This window comes from Canis lupus, chromosome 33 (genome assembly GCF_048164855.1).
Source record: "Canis lupus baileyi chromosome 33, mCanLup2.hap1, whole genome shotgun sequence".
Lineage (NCBI taxonomy): Eukaryota > Metazoa > Chordata > Mammalia > Carnivora > Canidae > Canis > Canis lupus.
In genome coordinates, this window is record NC_132870.1 from 22920366 (window position 1) to 22943252 (window position 22887).

At 36.8% G+C, this 22887-nt stretch overlaps 1 protein-coding gene across 4 annotated transcripts in view; it reads right to left on the reverse strand.

Moving 5' to 3' along the window:
• PPP3CA (protein phosphatase 3 catalytic subunit alpha) overlaps positions 1 to 22887 on the reverse strand; it is a 309010-nt gene that overhangs the window by 151440 nt on the left and 134683 nt on the right. For 3 of the 4 annotated variants that reach the window (XM_072810314.1, XM_072810315.1, XM_072810316.1), the window contains exon 2: positions 8811 to 9011. The exons of the other annotated variant lie outside the window; for it this stretch is intronic. In XM_072810314.1, the coding sequence (XP_072666415.1) occupies positions 8811 to 9011 (201 nt within the window). The remainder of the gene's footprint in view (positions 1 to 8810; positions 9012 to 22887) is intronic. 4 annotated transcript variants of the gene reach the window in all.

The window sequence follows — 22887 nt, forward strand, 5'->3', positions numbered from 1 at the left end:
CAGTCTATGACCAGTATTTGGCAATGTCCTTTAAAACCTATAAACAGGGATGCCTGGGTGGTTCAGTGGTTGAGCGTCTGCCTTCGGCTCAGGACATGATCCTGGAGTTCCAGGATCGAGTTCCACATCAGGCTCCTGCAAGGAGCCTGCTTCTCCTGCCTCTGCCTGTGTCTCTGTCTCGCTCTGTGTCTCTCATGAATAAATAAATAAATAAATTTTTAAAAATAAATAGAATAAAACCTATAAACATTACTGACTTAGAAGAAAAGAAAATCAATGGAGTTTGAAATTATTAAGGACGCTTCAATGGGAAAATGTAACATGAGATGAGATTGGATACCTGGATATAATCTGGCTAGACATAAGGAAGAGCATCTACATTTTTCTCTGGAGATACCTAGGAAGGATGTTCTTTATTTTTTCTGGGAGATATTCTAGTATTATTTGAAACACTACTTCTCTTCAAGCCATGGTAATATTGATTATATTAATATATTTCAACCTTTTCCAAAACAATCAGAATATTTATCACTCCAAGTGGTAACTTTCAGATTTTAAGGATAATAGTTTTAGAGACTTTTATCTTCCTATGAAAACGACGACAGGCATTTCCTTACTAGTGGTGCCTAAACACTATTTGTGAAAAGTACCCATTTATGGCAAACTGAAAAGGACCGAGTACTCTGAATCTTAAAGCAAAATATCTGTTCATAGTAATTATGATGTAATTGCAATGATTGTCAAATGTTTCCTCTGGATGGTGTTACATGTTTATTGATGTCAATAGATTATTACTGACTTGGCATTACACTCAAGGGCTGAAGGTATGGCTTAGCTCTTCTTTAATATCACACTCTATTCAATACCAAACAATTCACTTAAAGAGACTTTTGATCTCAGTCTTCATATTTTTTCCTTTTTAAACTGTCCCAGCCATAGTTTTTTATATGGTCAACTCTTAGCTTATAAAAGAAAAATATTGTGAAGGTTTTTCACTGAGAAAAAAACTATATAACTTCTGTGCCCCGAATATGCTAAGCACTATTGTTCTGTCTTGCCCTCTTGTATTATAGCAATACATTTTGATTTAAATTATGACGAATTATAATCAGCAACCAAAATAATTTATTTTTTCTATTTCTTGAGCATCCTAAATAGCATTCTTAGCATGTTTTTTTCCCAGTAATAAGCAAGAACAAGTTCTAATGAAATGAAGTGAAAATGCCTGATTTTTATAAATCTTACAGAGGCAGAATAGTGTGTATAATGGAGTATTACAGGGAAGCATGAGTTATGTAGATGGATGCATGTTCCAAACAAGGTTTTCAGCTTACTGGCTAGCTAGGACACCTCAAACCAGTCACGGAAACCAGTGGCTCCCACAATGTGGTCCCAGATCAAGGGGATCATTGGCACTTGGGAAGCTGTTAGAAATTCAAATTCTCAGGTCCACCTCCAGACCTCTTAAACAAGAAACTCTGGGGGTGAGATGCAGCAATCTGTGTTTTATAAAGTCCTTCAGGTGATTCGGATCCATGCTCAATTTTGAGAAACACTGACTCAAAAGGCTGAGACTCCCTTTTCTCTGGTTTAAGATGGTTTTCCTAAAACCAACCTCGCAAAACCAGAGAGGTAAATACTTCACGGGAAAGAACTCTGGCTCTCATGCAGTGACATTTTATCAACATTATACTTTTTTTTTTTTTTTTAAATCAAGGGTCAAAATTAAGGGGAATAAGGACTTCAAAATGATGTGCTACTGCCACAGGCTGGGGCTGAAATTTGCTTACTGCCAGCAGTGGGCTGGGCACCAAAATAGGCCTCTGGCTGAAGGGAAGGCCCTCGAGATTTGGCCACTGCCATCTAAGTGGGCAAAATGCCCCAGAGGTAATATTTTATCCCCATATAAACGAAGGCCACGTTAGGCTTTGATAGTGACAAACGATAGTATGAGGAGAATAAACACTGATCTTTTAGGTCTCAAAGACACTGGATTCTTATTCCCACTTAACTCTCCCCAGAGTAAAGGCATGGGGAATTCTCCTAATTGACGTCAGCTGCTGTAAGGGAAGGAATGCCATGACCTTAAACTTGGCTACTGGTCCACTCTCACATCCAGGAACAAAGCCAGAGGGTTCTCCTGGCAACTGCCTGACATGCTAAATGGCAGGCACAGCCACTGAGGGAATCCTTTGCTGCCCCAGGGACAAATCCCCCCCTGCAGGAAACAGACAAACTCGAGAGATTAGCAGTTTGCCCAACTGATGCTGGCCGATCCCCTCCGCCCAGAGAGCAGAAAATGAGTTTTAAATCACTCTATTCAAAACCCTAAGCTTCTGGTCTGCTTTTGCTTTATAAATGAGGAGAACGTTCTCTGCTAAGTCAAAGAGAAAACAGGAAAGTATGAAAACTTCAAGGAAAAACGGAGTAAATCAGGTCCTTGCATAAACTACCCTATTCAAAAAGTCTTTAGTAGACACTGATTTTTAAATGTATCAACTATCAGATGGCTTAAGATTAGTATTAACTGTCATTTTTTTAAAAGACCTGTAATCAAAATCATATCCAAATCTCCTATCCTGCCAAAGGCATCATCTTGACTTCCTTGGGAGAGTGTGAGACGTTCCTAACCAAAGTGTCTTCCAAGAATTCCTTCCCATTCCATTCCACTCAGCTCTTCCAGGATGTGATTCTAGTCACAGACTTGATTATGTAACTCCCTGATCAAAGACCCTTAGACTCTCCAGTGGCTGTAGAACAATATGGGAATGTTTCAGTGCTGCCTGTGAAAGACTCCAATCCAACCCGGACCTTCCAACCTCAGTCTCAATGTAAAGAGACTCACCCCTCACCCCCTCACCCCTCACACCCTTCTGAGACCCTGGCTTCCCACAGCAAACCTCCAAAACCATGTCTTACCACTTTACAAAAACAAAAACGAAAACAAAAAACAATGGTGCCTTTAACATGCTGTTGTCTCTGCTGAGAATATCCTTCACATAGTAAAATTTTACTTCTCAGATGTGATCCAGTTCAAATACCACGAAATCTGTCAAAACTTTCTTGGCTTCCCTGCATTCCTTTTTCTGAGTTCCCACACTAAGTTCATAGGTGCCTTCATTACAGTTCTTAACAAATTATATAGTAATGATCTGTTTTTGTGTCTGACTCTCTGACTAGATCTGGAGTATTCTGGCCAAGGACTCCACCTTTGTGCTTATCATCCACAGTTCCTAAACTTCTAAAGGGGTTCTCAATCCCTAATATAGACAGCTACGATCTCAGCTATTTAATAGTTTCTTTCACTCAAAGATAGAAAACAATGATCAGTGAGCACTGTCAGGAAAATCTTAGCCATTTAGAAGATAGGAAAGCTTTTGGATTTAAATTCGCTATAGCTATTTGGATACTTCTTAATTTGCTTGAATAAATCTAGATCATACCTTGTAATTTAATCAATAGGTTTTTAAGATTTTATTTATTTATTTATGAAAGACACAGAGAGAGAGACAGAGACATAGGCAGAGGGAGAAGCAGGCTCCCTGAAGGGAGCCCGATACGGATGGGACTCCATCCCAGGACCCCAGGATCACACCCTGAGCAGAAGGCAGACACTCAACCACTGAGCCACTCAAGCATCCCCCTAATCAATAGTTTGATGTACATCTCTTTGGCCAAAATATCTGTTGTCCTTATTCTTTTCTGAGGCCTCAGAGAGCAGAGACCAGATCTTATTCATCTGTGTATAACCCACACCACCTGTACAAGGTAAATGTTAATAAGTATTCATTACATTGATTTCCCAAAAGGAACTGTATCTTAGTTCTGGCTGCTTCAACAGAATGCTATAGATGAGTACATTTAACAAACATTTCTCACAGTTCTGGAGGCTGGAAAGTCCAAGATCAAGGTTCTGGCATATATTCAGTGTTTGATGAGGACTCTATTTCAGTTTTTGGATGGCCACCTTCTTACTGTACCCTCGGGTGGAGGATGGAGAGAGAGCTCTCATCTCTTCCTCTATTCACACAAGCACTAATCCCATTTTTGGGGCTCCACTCTCAAAAACTCATCTAAACCTAGTTACTTCTCCAAGGCCCACCTCCAAATGCTGTCATATAGGGGATTAGTGCATCCACACTTGAATATTGGGGTGGGGTGGGGGGGCACGAATATTCAGTCCATAGCAAGTTGCTACATTGATATCTGGCTGCATGTTTTAATGTTCCTTTGTATGTTATAAGTAAACAAAGATAAATTCAACTGATTTCCAAAAAAGAATCAAAGGAGGAAAATACTTTCCTTCAACAAAGAAACACATTTTTCATATTAAATCTCTGGAAGAGCCACTATTCTTTTTTTTAAAATATTTTATTTATTTATTCATGAGAGACACATAGAGAGAGAGAAAGGGGGAGAGAGAGAGAGAGAGGCAGAGACACAGGAAGAGGGAGAAGCAGGCTCCATGCAGGGAGCCCGACATGGGACTTGATCCCAGGTCTCCAGGATCACGCCCTGGGCCAAAGGCAGCACTAAATCGCTGAGCCACCCGGGCTGCCCAAGAGCCACTATTCTAATCAGGCAAATTACTTTACAGAAAAGGGCAAAATATGCCTCATACCTCCATTGTTTTGATTGTGGAACCGTGGCTAATTTTCGCCTCTACTCTCCTGGAGAAGGTTACTGGTTTACCTAAACACACCTCCAGGAGGACATGGTGCACAGTCCTTTATCTCCTCCACAGGGACACATGCAAAGGGCCAGGTTGGGACTAGACAGCTTCCTGGTTCTTCTTCCCCAAAATAAAATGTACCGAATTTGAAGGGCAAAGAAGATCCTAAAAAATATTAACCTTTTACTACTTTATAAACACTTTAGCTGGGGAAGGTGATTTGAGCAGCTTTGTACATTTAAACATTAAAGACCTGCTAAAGGAATGCAATGATGTCCAGATTTCAGAAAACTAGAATACTAATTTCTAGGTTTTTTCTCAAAGTGGGGACAAACCATAGAACTGATGTTAGCATGAATTTTTTCTAAACATTTGTGAGTGAAACATTTTTATGAATAAAAATTAGGAGTGGGGAAGACTAGAGGGAAAGGAGGGGAAGGCTTTTGTATATAATTACAAAATATTTGCCATTTGTTTCATTCTGAAAGTTTATATATCTATTTCTCTTAAAGGTGAATTCCACATAAGTTGCTGGTCAGTTTCTGCCAGGACTCACTCGCTTCACCATTTTCAGAAATCTCACGTATTTCTTTTCTTTTTCTTTTTTTTAAGATTTTATTTATTTATTATTCATGAGAGACACAGAGAGAGGGGCAGAGATGCAGGCAAAGGGAGAAGCAGGCTCCCCGCAAGGAGCCTGATGCAGGACTCGATTCCAGGACCCCAGGATCACAACTTGAGCCAAACACAGACACTCAAGCACTGAGCCACCCAGTTGTCCATCTCACATATTTCTAATACCACTTGAATACCACCATGTTGTCAGGCTTCAGGCTTTTCCCGCTACATTAAAAGTCCTTGCTTCTTTCCTCTTAGTCTTTTTCACAGGTTTGCATTTGTATATTATATCCATTATTCTCATTTATATATTTTATATATATATAATTTGAATATTATGTAAAATAATATCTATATTATTTTTCTTCTTCCCTTCTTCTTCTACTTCTTTCTTCTTCCTCTTCTTCCTTCTCCTCTGAATTAAGTTTTCCATCTTTCCTAACTGTGGAGTTCTGAACTACATAAAGAATACTCTATGCTGAAGATTTTTAAGTGTAAACTATACCTTTTATTGCATACCCCAGTATCAGCAATAAAAGTACAACCTTACTGATTCAGTCATTTAAGCAGCAGATATTTTACATTTAAAAATCCATGGGGCACTGTGTAGCTCAGTTGGTTAAGCCTCCAACTCTTGATTTTGGCTCAGGTCATGATGTTAGGGTTGTGAGATGGAGCCCTGGATCCTGTCAGGCTCCATACTCAGCAGGGTGTCTGCTTGGGATTGTCTCTCTCCTTCTCCCCCCATCCCTGCCTGGTGTCTCTCTCTCTCTCTTTCTCTCTCTCTCTCTCTCTCTCTCTCTCAAAATAAATAAATACATACATACATATATACATACATACATACACATGACACTGCTGGTTCAGATTCTTATAGGAAGTATCCTGAAATAAAAGGAATTGTAATATGCTCTGATCAGGGTATACTGCTTTCATTTTCCATTTCTGCATGTTTCAGCTTTTGCTTAGAAACTCATGAATTGGGATATGAAGCTATAAATTTAACTTTCTGCTGAATTAGATGCAAAAAGTTTTTTCTTTTTCCCTTTTACCCAAATGTTAAAATATTTTTTTCTATCCCCTTTGTCACTATGATTCCATACCCCTATATTCCCAGAAAAGAGGAAAAGAGATCACTACAATGGAATCTACTAGAGGTTCCTTGGGATCCTGCCTTTGTTATGAAATATAAACACTTCTCTAGAGAAAGATTTTTCCTGCCTGGATTATATTTCACTAGTGCTACATATTCTGTGATGTCTCCATAGCTGCTTCTGTCAGTATCTAAAAGGCTTTGGGTTTTTCTCCACCAGGAAAGCTATGCATAATTGGGTCCTGATCTCCAAAGTCTCTTCATAGCTACATCCCAAACTTTGCCAAACTGTCAGCTGGTATCTCACTAGAAAGAACCAAGTGTGATCAGTATTGAACATGGGGGCAATTAGTCCATGGACTCCAGATTTCTGGGGTAAAACATCCTAAGCCTGACTCTTTCAGAATCTTCTCTATGTGTTCTTAGAGAAGAACAATCAAACAGAAGAGCTGACTGCATCCCAGGAAATACATTGCCCTAAATATATATTTTACATGTCTCTTTAAGTTATAATTATCACCTCCATTACCACCTACTGGGCTCATTAGTGAACTTACCATGAATTCTTCATTGCACGTCACACATTATCATGTGAAGTAAAGAAAAAATAAACTCAAAATATCAAGCCATTCATTCTTAACAAAAACAAATAAGCTTAATGATAAAGATGTCATTTAAACCTAGTATTTTACCATTAATTTATAAATGGAATTTATAGTCCATTTTTAAAGTAGGTTTTTGTTTTGTTTTTTAAGATTTTATTTATTTATTCATGAGAGACACAGGGACAGAGAGAGAGGGAGACAGAGAGAAAGAGGCAGAGACATAGGCAGAGGGTAGAAGCAGGTTCTATGCATCTGTTCCCCCGATGTGGGACTCAATCCTAGGACTCCAGGATCACACCCTGAGCCAAAGGCAGACACTCAACTGCTGAGCCACCCAGGCATCACTAAAATAGGTTTTTGGTTTTGTTTTGTTTGTTTTCTTGTTTTTTGCTGGTGGCTTCCAAAGTAGTATTTAAATACTAAAAATATTTAGTATTTTATTATCTAAGAAATTAAAGCATGTTCACATGGGTTTTGTCTTGTTTTTTCACAGTATCTATGAGTTGGAGATAATAAAGCATGACTCCATTTTAACACATGGAAAATGGGGTTCACAGTGATATATACAGAGTAAATCCATGGGTTGATTTGCTTACCACTGGCCAAAACTGAGTTAACACTACTAGAGCTAATTTCTCCTGCTGCCTGGGCCCAAACACATTCATTATAATTATTATTATTTACTGAATTACAAACAAGAAAAATTGTATTGCCAACCAAAAATAAAACATCAAGAAGGTCAATTTCTTTGGAATAAGAACCATTAGAGATAATTTGACCAAGGAAGGTCTGGTCTGGTATTCTAGAGAGCTGCTTTTTCTCTTAATAGTAACACTCAAATATACCTTTGAAGGCCAATCATGTAAGTTAACAAGACAGAAGCAATCAGTAGTATATGTGAAATATTTTAAAATATCCCCTTTATTTTGAAAAGGACAATATTCTTTGTTGATTCTTTTTCCTTTACGAGAATGATAATAATAAAGGAGAAAACAAATGTTTTTCAGCTTCTCAAAAAAAAAAGAAAACCTACAAGTTTAGCAAACTGCACAAAGGATAGATCAAAAGTCTCAATATTTGACCCTCTACAACATTTTTCTTGGACAAGATTAAATTTTGATGGACTAAGAGAAGTTACACTTATGCAAAATATATATCCGCCTATAAGAAGTAACAGAGGAAAAAACCTCAAAGTGAAGACATTTTCTAGGCACAAAATACTATAGGAAGGCAGAAATTTGGCCTCTAACTAAACTTCAATGGTTCACAAACCTGAATGTGCATTGGAATCTCCTAGAGGACTTGATGAAACAGACGTGGCCTCTCCCCAGGGAACAGGATTCAGTCATTCAGGGAAGGGCTAAGAATTTACATTTTAACAAATTTCCAAAGAATGAGATGATAAAGCTAGTCTGGGGACATTTTGAGAACCACTGCTTTACCTCAGTCACTTAACCACTGTGAAAGTCTCAGTGTAACTTGTCCAATCCTCCCCACAATGAATGTTTTGTGTCCTCTGTGCCAGTTAGTATTTCTATCAACAAACACGATCACTTCCAAAGCAAAGTATTACTTCAGAGTATCTTCATCACCTCAGAGTTGTACACTTTTAGAGCATCACAATCTTATAGATATTCAATATGTGAAATAAAAAATATTGTTATATGTGTATAATAGTTTTAGAGTCCTTAATGTACAGATTTGACAGTGAAAGAGTAAGATGAAAAAGGTATTTGAAGACTCACTGGTATCTAGGAATTTCTGATTTGATGTTAACAACAAAGCATGGGTACAAGTGGGAATCTCCATCCTCAGGACTTACCTGTGACCGGTGCATCAATATCCAGCAAATTTTTTTCCTGTCGGAGAATTGAAGCCCCTTCTGTTATTATTCTCAATGCAACACTCTCTTCCAGCCTGCCCTCCTTCATGAGATGTGCCTTTAAGATATCCACACGAGGTTTCCCATCGTTATCAAACACTTCTTTTGCTGTAAGCCGGTGACTTGGAGGAAATGGGACAGCTGAAAAAGGAAAAGTCAAATCACTACATTAGCTAAACCCAACTAAAATTGAATAATAATCACTAAATATTTCTATCACTAATGACCTAGTATTTTAAAAGTTCCCACATTAAAATAAAATCAAGGGCTATCCAGAAGTAAAGACTGCCTTCTTTCTTTGATTCTAGATGTAATTTGATTGCTGAAAGGAAATTTACGTTTCTTATTCACCCAGTACCTATCTCTTACATCTAGAAGATCCTGATTAAAAGAATAAAGAAAAAAGAGAGAGAGAGATATTGTTAGGCAATAATCAGTTCAACAAAAGAAAACAGTTTGTATACATCCAACCATAACTAACTCGCGAGAAGATGTTTCTCCACTGGAAAAAGGTCTGCCAGACCAGATTTACTCCTCTAACTAAAGTCACACCTCTGAGTAAACTGACGGACTCACTGTTTAAGAAGACAGCAGGAATCTGAGAGCAAAAAAGGCAAAAATACACTGAATATTAAACAGGAAATCAGGATTCGTGTGTACATATAACAAAGGAACATCTTGAGAACAGTAAAGGACAATATGGTGTCAGGGAAGAGACAAAGATATTTAGGAGTATGATATGACAAACTCAACTTACCACTCAGAACCAGAACCAACCATTCTTTCTTTCACCCACACCCTAATAATTTAACAGTAAGAAGCTCTCTTGTAGCTACCAGCATTCTTTACATTTGTGAGTACATTTGTTCACTCATTCAGCTGAAGGACATTCACTAAACTTCTACAATGTGCCAAGATATCCAAAGGTCCATGGTTAGAGATGGTATCATAAAGGTCAAATTTCTGATAAATGGACCATAAGCCCCTTCAGTGAGGGTAAGTCATTATCTATTTTACACAAAGATTCATTACTGGAATAATGGAACAACTCAGATCTATCAGAAATATCTAGAAGGACGAAGGACCATACACAGTTTCATGAAATTTTCATTTGCCATGTGCATTATGCCATGTGCATAAGAACATCTCCATATGACATATGACATATGACATATGACAGTTCCTTTTTTAAGAAGAACACTTAATTTTAAGGAATAAACCTAGCTCCCTAACTTGCTAAAAGTGTCTCTCAAAGAAGCAAGATTTACAGTAGAGCTATAGCAAGAAATTCTGTGTAATCTAATAGCATAGATTGCTATCCAAGAGAAATCATAAGTACTTAAAAGAAAAGAAAAATCAGGAAGTGAACCTGTGCTAATGGATGCAACTTGATTATCTTAATACCCCCAGTATGTCTATTTAACTCTGCTGCCAAAATGAAGTGGCATGAGGCTTCTGTGGTCAGATGAGCCTGGGTGCAAGCCTGGCTTTGCATGCTCACCAGTTTTATGACCTTGGGCGAGTGAAATAACCTCTTTTGGTTTCAGTTACCTCACCTGTAGATTGGGGATTACATCTATATGAGCACTGTTATAATAACTAAGGTACATAGTAATATCTGTAGTTAACATTTATAGAGTGTTTACTTTATGCCAAGTATTGTTTGGGTAATAAAGTCAGACACAACAGTAAAGCTGTAAGATGAGTAAGACATATGTACATGTGTTTACATATCAATGTTCTTAGTCCTCACAGCACAACTGTGGGGGAGAAACATGAAGCTTAAACTTATTAAGCACTTTGCCCAAGACAATCACCTATCAATTTATATGTTGACCCAGCGAGTATAAACTCCAGCAGTGTGATGCCCAAATACCTGTGTCAACAACTATACTACACTGCTTCTCAAAAAGTACTTAAGACAGTGCCTAATAACTGTAAAGTCATGAGAAGATCATTTTTTAGAACTGCAATTCTAACAAATACTGAGAGGTGTTTCTTATGAAGACTGCTTTTATTTTCAAAAATTACTTTGGGCAGCTTTTAGTAGAACAGATAGATAACACAAAACCATGATGTAAATTAAAACACAAAAGATGTAATACCAAAGCATAGTGTACTATAAGAGCAAGTGCAAGAATTAAACAAGAAGCAGGAAAAAAGAGGAATTTAGGTCGTTAGGCATTTGGGCATAATTTTGTTCATTTTGGCCACATTTTTTTTTTTTTAAGTGGGTCTTTATGTTTGGTTTGAAATTAGAAAATATCTTACCTGGTAACTTCTCAAAATCCCTCAGACACAGGTTGGCGAAGGGAAAGGAAGAAACTTCTAAAGGAAGGTAGGGCAAAGATCTGATTTTTTTTTTTTTTTTTTTTTGGTGATTTCCTAAGATGAGATGATGAGAGTTGGACTACTGTGAACGTTTAAGTGACTCTGAAAAACTGTGAGGCAAGAATCATAGGAGCACAGAGGGTAGGAGGCTAGTTTACTGTCAGGCATATAAAAGCAGGGGTCTCTGCCATCCATGAACTAGATGGCCTCATTAAACTTAGGAAAGATCAAAGGGAGCTCCTGGGTGGCTCAATGGTTGAGTCTGCCTTTGGTTTGGGTTGTGATCCTGGGGTCCTGGGATAGAGTCTTGCATCAGGCTCCCCGCAGGGAGCCTGCTTCTCCCTCTGCCTATGTCTCTGCCTCTCTCTCTCTGTGTCTCTCATGAATAAATAAATAAAATCTTAAGAAAAAAAAAAAAAAAAAGAAAGGTCAAAGGGTTAAACCTGAAAGACCTAAAGCATTTAAGAAGGTTGAGAGGCAAAAGGAGAGCACCCAGAGAGGCATCACCTTCATGAATTATACTTTCTCCAAGTCCCTATGCTCTCTCCAACGCCAAGATCACTGCAGTAACAGATGTTTCCTCTTTGATGCCAATCTTTTACCTTCCAGTAATTGCTAATCCTAGGTAACTGGCTAAGGTGAAGCCACCTGCTCTGACATAGAGGAGTTGGTTCCAAATAAACAGAAGCAAAAAGAGAGGAAAAAGGCCAAACAGAAGGCTCTAGTTCCAGCTGGATGATAGGGACACTGGTGAGATGGGGCCCTTTAACCGGTTAAACAGATGGTAAGGCCCCCAGGGAACCAAGATGCGCAAGTGATGATGCCGAAGTTGGAATGCACAGATGCTGTAAGCCAGAGAAAAGTTTTCTGGGACAAAAATAAGAGTGGGCTAATATTTGTGTGCCTGTGCACCCTACCCTCTGGCTTCATAAGCCTTACAAAGGTCACATTTATTTGCTTCCTCTGTTCACCTAGAATTCTACATGCAGACGTGTGACAAATATGGAGCAAAAATACAATGTACATAGAAAACATGTCTTTCATTAACTCGTAAAAATGGCTACATTTGATATAATGAAATTGGGTTTTCCCTCCCCTCCATTGCTTTGAGTATTACAAGCTGCTTTCATTGCTACATGAGCATGCCAGGACTGAAGTAGTTAAGTTTGTGCATGCTAATAAAATTTAGAAATATCTGTTGGTATTTGGCGGACTCTTCCAAAAACAATTTTCTTATAATTGCCTCCTAAGTATGGACTATGGTGTTGTAATAATGTACTTAGAAGTATCCTGAAAGTAGAGATAAACCCTCTCAGCTTTCTCCACTTTACAACTGTCATTCAATGTCACTCTTTTTTCCTCAAAGTAGCTAAAATTTTAGATAAATATGTCCTCAACTTACTACAAAGATAAAGCATACTGACAGCTCTAAAGGCAATATACTGGACCAGGATAGAGTTCCCATGTCATTGACTGTGGAAATCTGGCAGAGACGGATTTCCAATGAATAAGATAAGACCTTGTGTTTTTATTTACTATTTGTTGACACCACGAGAGAGTTCATCTACTTGATACAGAGAAAGGTTACTAATCTGGGAACCAAAATCACATGTATCCGATATTGGCATCTATATAATGATTACTGAAGTTGTCAATTATTCATCCATCAGAGAGAAACACATTTCAAGTCAGAAAAGCCCAGGAGCCAGAGTAATTCTAGCTTTGGGTTCTGTTTTTTTTTCTTTTCTTTTCTTTTCTTTTCTTTTCTTTTCTTTTCTTTTCTTTTCTTTCTTTTAAGATTTTATTTATTTATTCATGAGAGACAGAGAGAGAGAGAGAGAGAGAGAGAGAGGCAGAGACACAGGCAGAGGGAGAAGCAGGCTCCATGCACCGGGAGCCCGACGTGGGCTTCGATCCCGGGTCTCCAGGATCGCGCCCTGGGCCAAAGGCAGGCGCCAAACCGCTGTGCCACCCAGGGATCCCCTGGCTCTGGGTTCTGGCTGACAATGGGGGCCATACCTCTGAAAGAGTCAAGGGGTCTCCTCCTGTGATTTGGGCTAAATCAGTTTTAGATGACCGCTATGTGCCTCAATAGCCATAAGTCATCTGCTTTTACTCAGAGGTAGATCTAGGAATCTAGGTAGATCAGAGGAATCTAAAGATTCCTCAAATCTGAGCATACCTGCTGCCTGACCTCTTTCTGGAATAGTCTTATGAATGCTGACAAAAAAAGAAGCACGAATGAAGAAAACACTTAGCCTAGGGGGTTTTTTGCAAACCCTTGTTTTGCTTTAATTTTTTTTTCTCAGAAAGAAAAAAATTTGCACCTAAAGTATATCCAAAGACAAAAGATCCGAAAGCAGCTCACTTGCCTCTCTTCTTCCCTATGATGAATGTCAGAGCATGCTCACAAAATCCTGGGGTCTTTGGGAGAAAATTAGAACTCTCTCAATTTAGACTCCTGACACTCTCATATTAAATAAGAAGGAACTGAAGTCCATGTAGAAGATAAATGGATTGTTCAGGATCACAGGATTAGTCATTGGCAAAACCAACATTAAATTTTAGGTCTCCTGGTTTGTATTTGAGCATCTTACCCTCTAAATCTGCTCTGTCCAATTGACTAGCTACATAGGACTGATGAACACTTGAAAAGTGGCTGGTCCAAACTGAGATGGGCTGTAAGCCTACAATGTACAATGGACTTAGAACATTTGATACAAGAAAAAAAAAAAGCAAAATATCTCATTAATCTTTTTATGTTGATTACATATTGAAATAAGATTTAGGATATATTGGGCTAAATAATATTTATTAAAATTAATTTCACCTATTCCTCTTTATTTTTTAAAATGGATACTAGAACATTTAAAATTTCATAAATAGTTTGTACTAGATTATTACTGGACCATGATGCATCCTTCTCAAAAAGGAAATGAGAATAGGGAGAGTAGAAAGTATATTCTGGAATCTTTCTTCTTTTTCAACTTTAGCTTCTACAAAAAACTTGAAAGATACAAAACAGACATACAAAGATGTCTCAAAACTGACAGCACGTTAGAATCCCTTTTAAAAATAAATAATGCTGAGGTGCAACCTCTAGAAATTCTGATCTAACTTGTCTAGGAAAGGATCAGGGCAGTGACACACTTTTAAAACCCAGGATAAATTGATGTGAAGTCCAGATTAAGATTCGCTAATCTATACCATAAGGAAGGACATATAAAATACCAGGCAATTTAATTCCCACTCCCTAAACATGTTCCACAATGTCAATCAACCATAGCAGATGCATTGTCTTTGCAAGTCCAGACACGTTTATCCCATCCTTCTCTGTAATCAGAATGTGTACAGAAACAGCGCTTGTCCCATATTTCATGTTGACACTGTCTACACCAAGGCTGTCTAAGATACTTATGTTGGCACATGTTAAGAGAACATCTTAAGGATATTACATCATAAATCAACTTAAGGGGCATCTGGGTGGCTCAGTGGGTTAAGCATCTGCCTTCGGCTCAGGTCATGATCCCAGGGTCCTGGGACTAAGCCTCACATCAGCCTCCCTGCTCAGCAGAGAGTCTGCTTCTCCCTCTGCTTCTACCACTCTCTCTGCTTGTGCTCTCTTTCTCTCTCACTCTCTCTACCAAATAAATTAATAAAAAAAAAATTAAAACACACACATAATTTAAAATACATTCTGGGTGACTTCCATAAGCTGGCACTTCATTTTTCCCTCATGGACATTTGTATATGTCACTAACTACTATTCTAATCAAACCATATCATTCAACCAATCAACCAATCAATCAATCATCATGCGCCTAGAAAGCACCCACTATGCATTGTATTAAATGTGAGGCAGTGAGGAGGACCACGAAGAAGTGGGCAAGAGAAAACAAATATTAACAGATCCAGACTCTGAGGAGATTACCATGTGATATATATATAAAATATATATACAATTAGTCTTTGCTTGAAATACCTGGAAAAGCATGAAACTGCAACTCTGAATAGCAAAATTTAAAGAAAATGGAAGACAATGCAATTAGTAAGGGGAAAAAAATGTCTATCTACTTAAAGCTCATGCCTGAATTCCTCTATAAAAAAGCTTTAGGTACAAACACACCTTTCTGCCATCTAAAGTATATAATAAATATCTCAATTTTTTAGGTGACTCCAGAAGATGATGTTCTGCCTTTAAGGTAAGTAATGAAAAATATAATATGCTAATTTTAAGATACAATATGCCAGCTACACAAAAGTAATTCCTATGTCAGTAAATAAAATTATTCTGAAAACTGATCCTGCTTCTGAATAAACAGTGAAGAGATAAGTGAACGGAAGTACTGTTGACTTTTCACTAAATTCTACTTGGGTTCTAACATTGGACAATTAGGTTTGGCTTATATTCTTATGGGTTTAAAAAATTCTTTCAGTACGGGGATATATGTTCATCCATGCACATAATGTCTATATGCAAAGATATACAAACCATGTTGTCTAGGAGAGACAGCTTAAAAATTAACCACAGCTAGCCTCTAAGAAACACTGTAGGAATTCATTTACTAGGGCCCTACTTATGCTACTCCTGTGGACATTCATCACTTGTTTGTTTGAAAATATCTGGCTTTCATTTTAGACATTAATGTCTGTCAAATTAAAATATGCTTGCCCATATGAAGTGTGGTTGAATATTAATCTTGTAAACAGAAACATCCGATCGCATTTAAACTAAAAAAAGAAAAAAATATTCACAGTAAATCTAAATCTGTAAATAAAACCCCAATTTATTACTCATTTTTTTTCCTACAGTTATGATGAGCTCCTCCATCCTTAGAGCAAAGACCTCCTTCCCTCCTCCTCTGAAACTACCACCCAGATCTTGAGCCTTAAAATGTATTCAGTTTTAGACACAGGATGTGTCCTGATCATTTCACTAGCAAATTGAATACTTCATTTGGTTTTCCTGAATGTTTCCATGCAAATATAATACAATGGTATTTTATATAACATCCCCAAAGTGTTAAGAAAAGGGCAGTATGATACTCGAAGAATTTATTAAAATAAGCCATCTTTTTCTCCACTGGCTTACATAATTTTTATTATACATAGCATTTTTGAAGTTAAATCTGAAATGTGCTACAAGCAATTCTTTAATAAAGATTGGACACTAATTAATTGAAAGATTTATTGTTCTAACTCCAAGAGATTTAATAATTAATTAGTGAAAATGAGTACCTTAACAGTTCAGAGCTTTTTTTATTACCTGAATTTCAAAATACTTTCCATTTAAATAGGCTTATTGATACATAGCTACTCTTTATCCTTTCTATGTACAGTTATTCTTGTTCTCTGGACACTGCATTCTTAAGTCTAAGGACTCAAGGACACAGGGATGGGTGACAGTCTATTACCCTTCCACATGTACAGTAATTCTATCACAAAACTCCTTTGAAGTTTTGATATTCTGGTTAGTTCATTTAATTACTAGAAAAATTGCAACTGGCTTACATAATAAATTATGTAATAATGATTCAACATGAGAAACAATTTGACGGAAGTTATATTTTAAGAATTTCAAAACATTTCAGCATTACTGAAAAGCTTAAATAAAATCTGATTTTTTGTTGTTAAAATAAAAAAGTTAAATGCCCAAGTCCAGTGCTTAACATGGTGGCCATGCCAATCAAAAATTACTTTATACATATACATGATTAAAACAAAATTATACTTGCTGGGTTTTAATATATGATATTGACTATCGAGATTAAATTACGAATTCTAATTTAATATTAAATATTTTAATTTAAATATTAAGTTAAATTACTTGAAAATTTTAAAAAAATAAAATTGAAGATGTGTCATTTTGTAAGAGTTTACTCTATATAATTTTTTAATTAAAAAAAATATAATCAGGGGATCCCTGGGTGGCTCAGAGGTTTAGCGCCTGCCTTCAGCCCAGGGTGTGATACTGGAGACCCGGGATCGAGTCCCACATCGGGCTCCCTGCATGGGGCCTGCTTCTCTCTCTGCCTGTGTCTCTGCCTCTCTCTCTCTCTCTCTCTCTGTATCTCTCATGAATAAATAATAATTAATAATAATTATAAATATTTATAAATATATATTATTTATATATTTATAATTATTTATAATAAATAAATTATTTTTTAGAAAAATATATATATAATCAGTCATACTCAGTTATACTAACAGGTTCCCCAACTATATGTATTGGATCTCAGTATTAGATGAAGTGACTACAGCAATATTTTTAGCAAACGGCATTTACAGTAATCTCTAAATCTAAAATCTCTAATCTAAAAGCAAACTTACAGTAATGAATAAAATTCTATTCATTGAGATAAATTTAAGCAGAGGGCTTTTTATTTATTTACTTTTTTTTGCTTTTGCCTTGAACATTTTCTTTTTCTCGAGAGAACTATGTCACAGGAGGAGATTAAAATCAAGAAACAAACAAGATACTATAAGACAATTTGAATTTATTTCCCAAGTGAGCAGGTCCCTTTGAACATGGTAATTTTCCCTGAGAAATGAAAAGTATCTAGGGGTTATAAAACTTTATTTAGCCCAAGTTATACTTTATCATTCAGAAATCCTCAACTCAATGGCCTAAGACAGGAACTATAAGCAAGGACCTTACCTATACTGGAGCTAAACTATTTGATTAGAAATTTTTTAATAAATGTAAACTTCAGAAAACTCTGTATTAAAAATAGCAAAACTTAGTTTTCAATTAAACTTGGAAGTTGATATGATAAATCAATCTATGCCCACACACAATTCTTTCAAATTCATCATTCAGCTCTAGATGCCCACACATTTTCTATGCCCACATGCCCACCCACGGTCCCCATCCCTGTGGTTAAAACACCTACAGGCATCAGAATAATTTTTTTTTTAATGAAAAGGCTTCCTCTTCTCTAAAAGGTCTTGAGGAAATGGCAAATCTATGTCCCAAATATCGAATAATGTAAATCTAAGTGACAATTTAAGGATATTACTGAGTTACCACTTTTTGCACATAAAGGATGATTGCTTTAAAATGATAAATCTGGCATACAGCCTTGTATCTGTCTGCCGCAGCAAAGCAGAGATCAACATTTTGCCTCAGAGTCACCCTCTAGAGAGTCAAGGGTGGGAGCTAAAATCTCAGGTTTGTATTTAATTCCCCCCTGACCTGGCTCTGTGCTCCCTACTCCCTGTCGGCTCAGTAGTGAAATATTAGGTCCTTTGGGCCTCTCCGTGTTTCAGTAATGCTTACACCAAATTACACTACTTGCTTCAGTCTGATGACCAGACCTGCTCTCATCCACTCTTTCTGGTCCACCATTTCTAAGAAACACTCACTCCCACAAATAATACAGAAGCATACAGTAGGACCCAGTTCTTAGTACCTCAAATGTGTGCTCTCCAAATCATAATCTTCACACATCTATTTAAATATTGGAATGTTTTAGTAACTACCACTGACAATTATATCCTCTGAAACTTCATTTTCATTTGTTTCATTTATCTTTAAAATGTACTTCTCAATTTTGATGTTAAATTAAACATGCATTTCTTAATCTATCAAATGGAAAATTGCTAATTTCATAATAAAACTGCCACAGACTGCATTTCCTTCCTTAATAAAGAGCCACACTTAAGGGAGATTTTCTACTCTTAAATATCTTGTACACATAAGAGAAATTCTCAAATAATTACAGAAACAATTATGTCAATTTCAAATTTACATTTAACACCAAATCTCTTTAAAGAAGTCAATCAATCATGACTACTCCAGAAACATCAGAATAATTAAGTAGAAAGATTGACAATAATTTCCACTGAAAGTCTAGTCCCGTACTGTTGCATATTGGTTGTTATGATTTCAAATCCACTTGTCTATGGCTTAATTGAAGTTGTTTTGAACTAAGGATGAATTTGTTCACATTGAGGAAACTGTTAGAATGTCGTCATCAACATCTGTTGGTGTCAGTAAACACTAAGTAGCTCATCTGTTGATGGGTGCCACTGGGGGCTTATCAATGAGAGCATAGGGAAGAGCTGCTATGATGTAATGGACATTTAAACATTAAATACCAAGAATTTGTGAGGACTTAGCAAGAGTATTCAGTTTGGGCAAGGGTACCCTTTGCTGATCTAAATAGCTCTCCACAGACCTTGGGCAGTGCTCACTTTAGCAGCGCTTATACAATGATTTGGGGGGTTAGCTTCTGCCATGGCAAGGTGACTCTTTGGTGGAGTGGTAAAAACCATGCAGGGCCCCTCTGAAGGAGATCATCTTGGCTGCCAACACCAACACCTTCATTTCCTAGCAACATGCTCTAGCAACAAGGGACTTCTGCTTTACCCTGGCAGCTGGACGTTAGCTCTTGGTTAGCTAAGCCAGCTCTTCAGAGAACCAACTCCTAGACAGTCATACGTCAACTAAATCTGGATTTTATTTCTTTCATCTCCCCTTAACCTGGAACAATAGTGTAATTAATCCGTCATTGGTTTAGAGTGTGTTATTTCTTTATTGGCTTATTAAGGGACATTATCCCATATGCTATCGGCTTGTGAAATATTACCATTATAAATTATATTTCCCGCAGTGAGCCTGTGTTAAATAAATTACTGGCAAAGACAATCTCACTCTCTGAGCATAATTTGCTTCAGCAAAACAGGTGCCTTGGCATTAATAGATATTCAATCAATGTATTTCTGAATGAATGAAAACAATGAATGGATTTTTTTCCTCCTTGCTGAGAATTTGGGGAAATTTTCTGTGATAATAGTATTAGTTTACAAAGAGAGAAAAAAATTGCCTTGTTCAGATCTAAAAGTATGTAATTATGAAAAGATAGTCAATAACCAAAATAACTCAGAAACTGAAACCTTCATTTAGTAAACATCTCTTTTGAAGTACTCATTACAGGAAAGAGACCATGGATGCCAGGTGGTGAGGTGGAGGTAGAGGCCACACTTCAAGATGAAACAGACACAGTCAAAAGTGAGCAATAGAAAAAAAAAAGTGCTAAATGTTCTTAATTCCATATGTGAATACAAGATCATAGATAAAATCTGTAGTGATTTGTGATGTAAAATTGACCCAATAACAATAAAAATAGTATCGTCTGGGGACAAAAGTGCTTCAGTGCTTTTAAACTTATAAAGCACTATCCTGTGAAATTTCAGAAAGCAGCTCAAATATTTCCTTTAAAAAGAACATTTTTTTTAGTTTAAAAAATGCTAGTAGTATATATTTATTGAAGTACGCATCAGTAAAATAAAAAACTCATTTTAATTTTCAGATTTGGAATATCTGAGATTTATTAGACCAACACTTTCTCAGCATCCCTAAATGTCAGTAGTTCAGGAGGACAGAGTCCTCTTTTGCCCGCTTTTAACTACTTGCTTAATGACTATCACTACTATTCAGAAAGAATCCAAATCTTACTACTAGACACAAATAAAAAATATATTGTGAAATGCAGTTGTTGAAAATAGCTAAAACCTCACTTATCTAACTCCTTCTAAGCATGTACAGAATTACAGAACAATATGATTCCCATGACATATGACCTTGGGTTATGGTTCCCAAAGACATCCAAAAGCTTCACTTCCATAAATTATTCACTATCCAAGTAGGCATGACAGTGAGCCATGCAGGCAGAACTGAGATTGCTTTTCTTAGAGTTACATGTGCAGAATTCACAAGTGGCAGACAAGAAATAGAATATTTTTTATTACCCCATCATTTAAAGTCATTCCTTGCCTCAAATTACCACCCCAAAAGTAATTAGGATGAAAAGTAGAACTACTAGCAGATTAATACAAATGTAAGATACAGGACATGTCCAGTGAAAATTAATCACATATGCACACATGTGCGCACACACACATACCACAAATCAAATGGTGTCATACAGTGTGTGTCAATTTAACATGATTGTGTATATTTTTTATAAGGCCCTTGACAATGCTCCACTTCTTAACCAGCCACAGTAAAGTCACACACCCAGAGGTAATCGAAAATTGATCACTCACCACAAAATCTGTGCCTGTTATTTCATAGGAAAGGAATGGAGCCATTCTCACTACATAAATAGAAAAGAATGATGGCCCAGCAAAATTGAGGATGTGTGTTCAGTTCCATATTTTACAACAGCCCTTGGAGTTATCAGGGTACTTCTATAAATACTCATGATGGTATACAGTTGATCCTTGAACAACACAAGGATTAGGGGCATCAACACCCCAAGTGTTTGCAAATCTGCGTATAACTTTGACTCCAAAAAAATCTGCATATAACAATTAACTGCCATGCTAATAGCTCACTATTGAGTAGAAGGCCTACCAATAATATAAACAATCAATTAACACATACTTTGTATATTATATGTATTATATACCATATTCTTAAAGGGAGGTAGAGGACAGAAAAATTTATTATGAAAATCATAAGGAAGTGGGATGCCTGGGTGGCTCAGTCGGTTAAGCATCCAACTTTTGATTTCAGCTTAGGTCATGATCTTAGGATCATGAGATCGAGCTCCACATTAGGCTCTGTGCTGGGTGTGGAGCTTGCTTAAGATTCTCAAAAAAAAAGGAAATACATTTACATTCCTATATTATATTTATTTTAAAAATCCACATTTAAGTAGACCCGTGCAGTTCAAACCCATGTTGTTTAAGGGTCAACTACACATTCCACAGTTCATAAATAACTCTTATTCCAGATTACTAGACAACACATTGTTACAAAGAGGGAATTTTAAATGATGTAATATTTAAAAGAGGTATGGCTCAGTTATGGGATACTTTCACTTCCAATGAAATGTTCCCCTCCCTGATAGAAACACATAAGTGAAGACTATATATACATATATAATCAATTTTTTAATGTAATTAGAATCAGGAAAAGAGTGCATCCAATCATTCAAATTGAAACTCAAAATAGTCTTCGATTTGCTAATACTCTACACAAAGCCGCTGTATTTTTTAAAATGATATGCATTCAGTAAGTACTGGAAAAAGTAAAATGTCATGAAGCTTCTCTCCATTACTTACATGCAAATTAACTAAAAGCAACTTTTCTTTATGAGCCTAAAGTCTGAGAAAATACAGAAACCTTTGAAGTTGTTTTGTAAAAAATATCCTGCTCAAAACTAACTGGTCAATAACATCATCATTTTTGAGGTTATTTATATTTGTACAAAGTAATAATTTTGCAAAGAAATAACTTCTACTTTTATAATGGAGAATTAAAGAGTTCAAAGCTCAGTAGAAGTTCAAGGAAAATTAAAGGAGAAGGAGAAAGGCCAAAATTGGTTTTCATCACTTCAGGATGATAAGTTTGACTTCAGTTCGCTAAATTGCCAAATTACATTGTATTTTAAAAAAATGAGGTGCCTGGTTGGCTCAGTCAGTTAAGTGTCCAATTCTTGATTTCAGCTCAGATCATGATCTCAAGGTTGTGGGATCAGACTCTGCACTGGGCATGGAGCCTGCTTAAGATTCTCTCTCCCTCTGACCCTCCCCCACTTAAGAAAAAAAAGAAAAGCCAAATCCTAAATAGCATGTGAATTTTATTAGAACAATTTCCCATAGGTATCAGCATTGCTTACTCCCCACCTAGCCAAGGGGGACCCAATTATTACACCAAACGATAAACAAAACA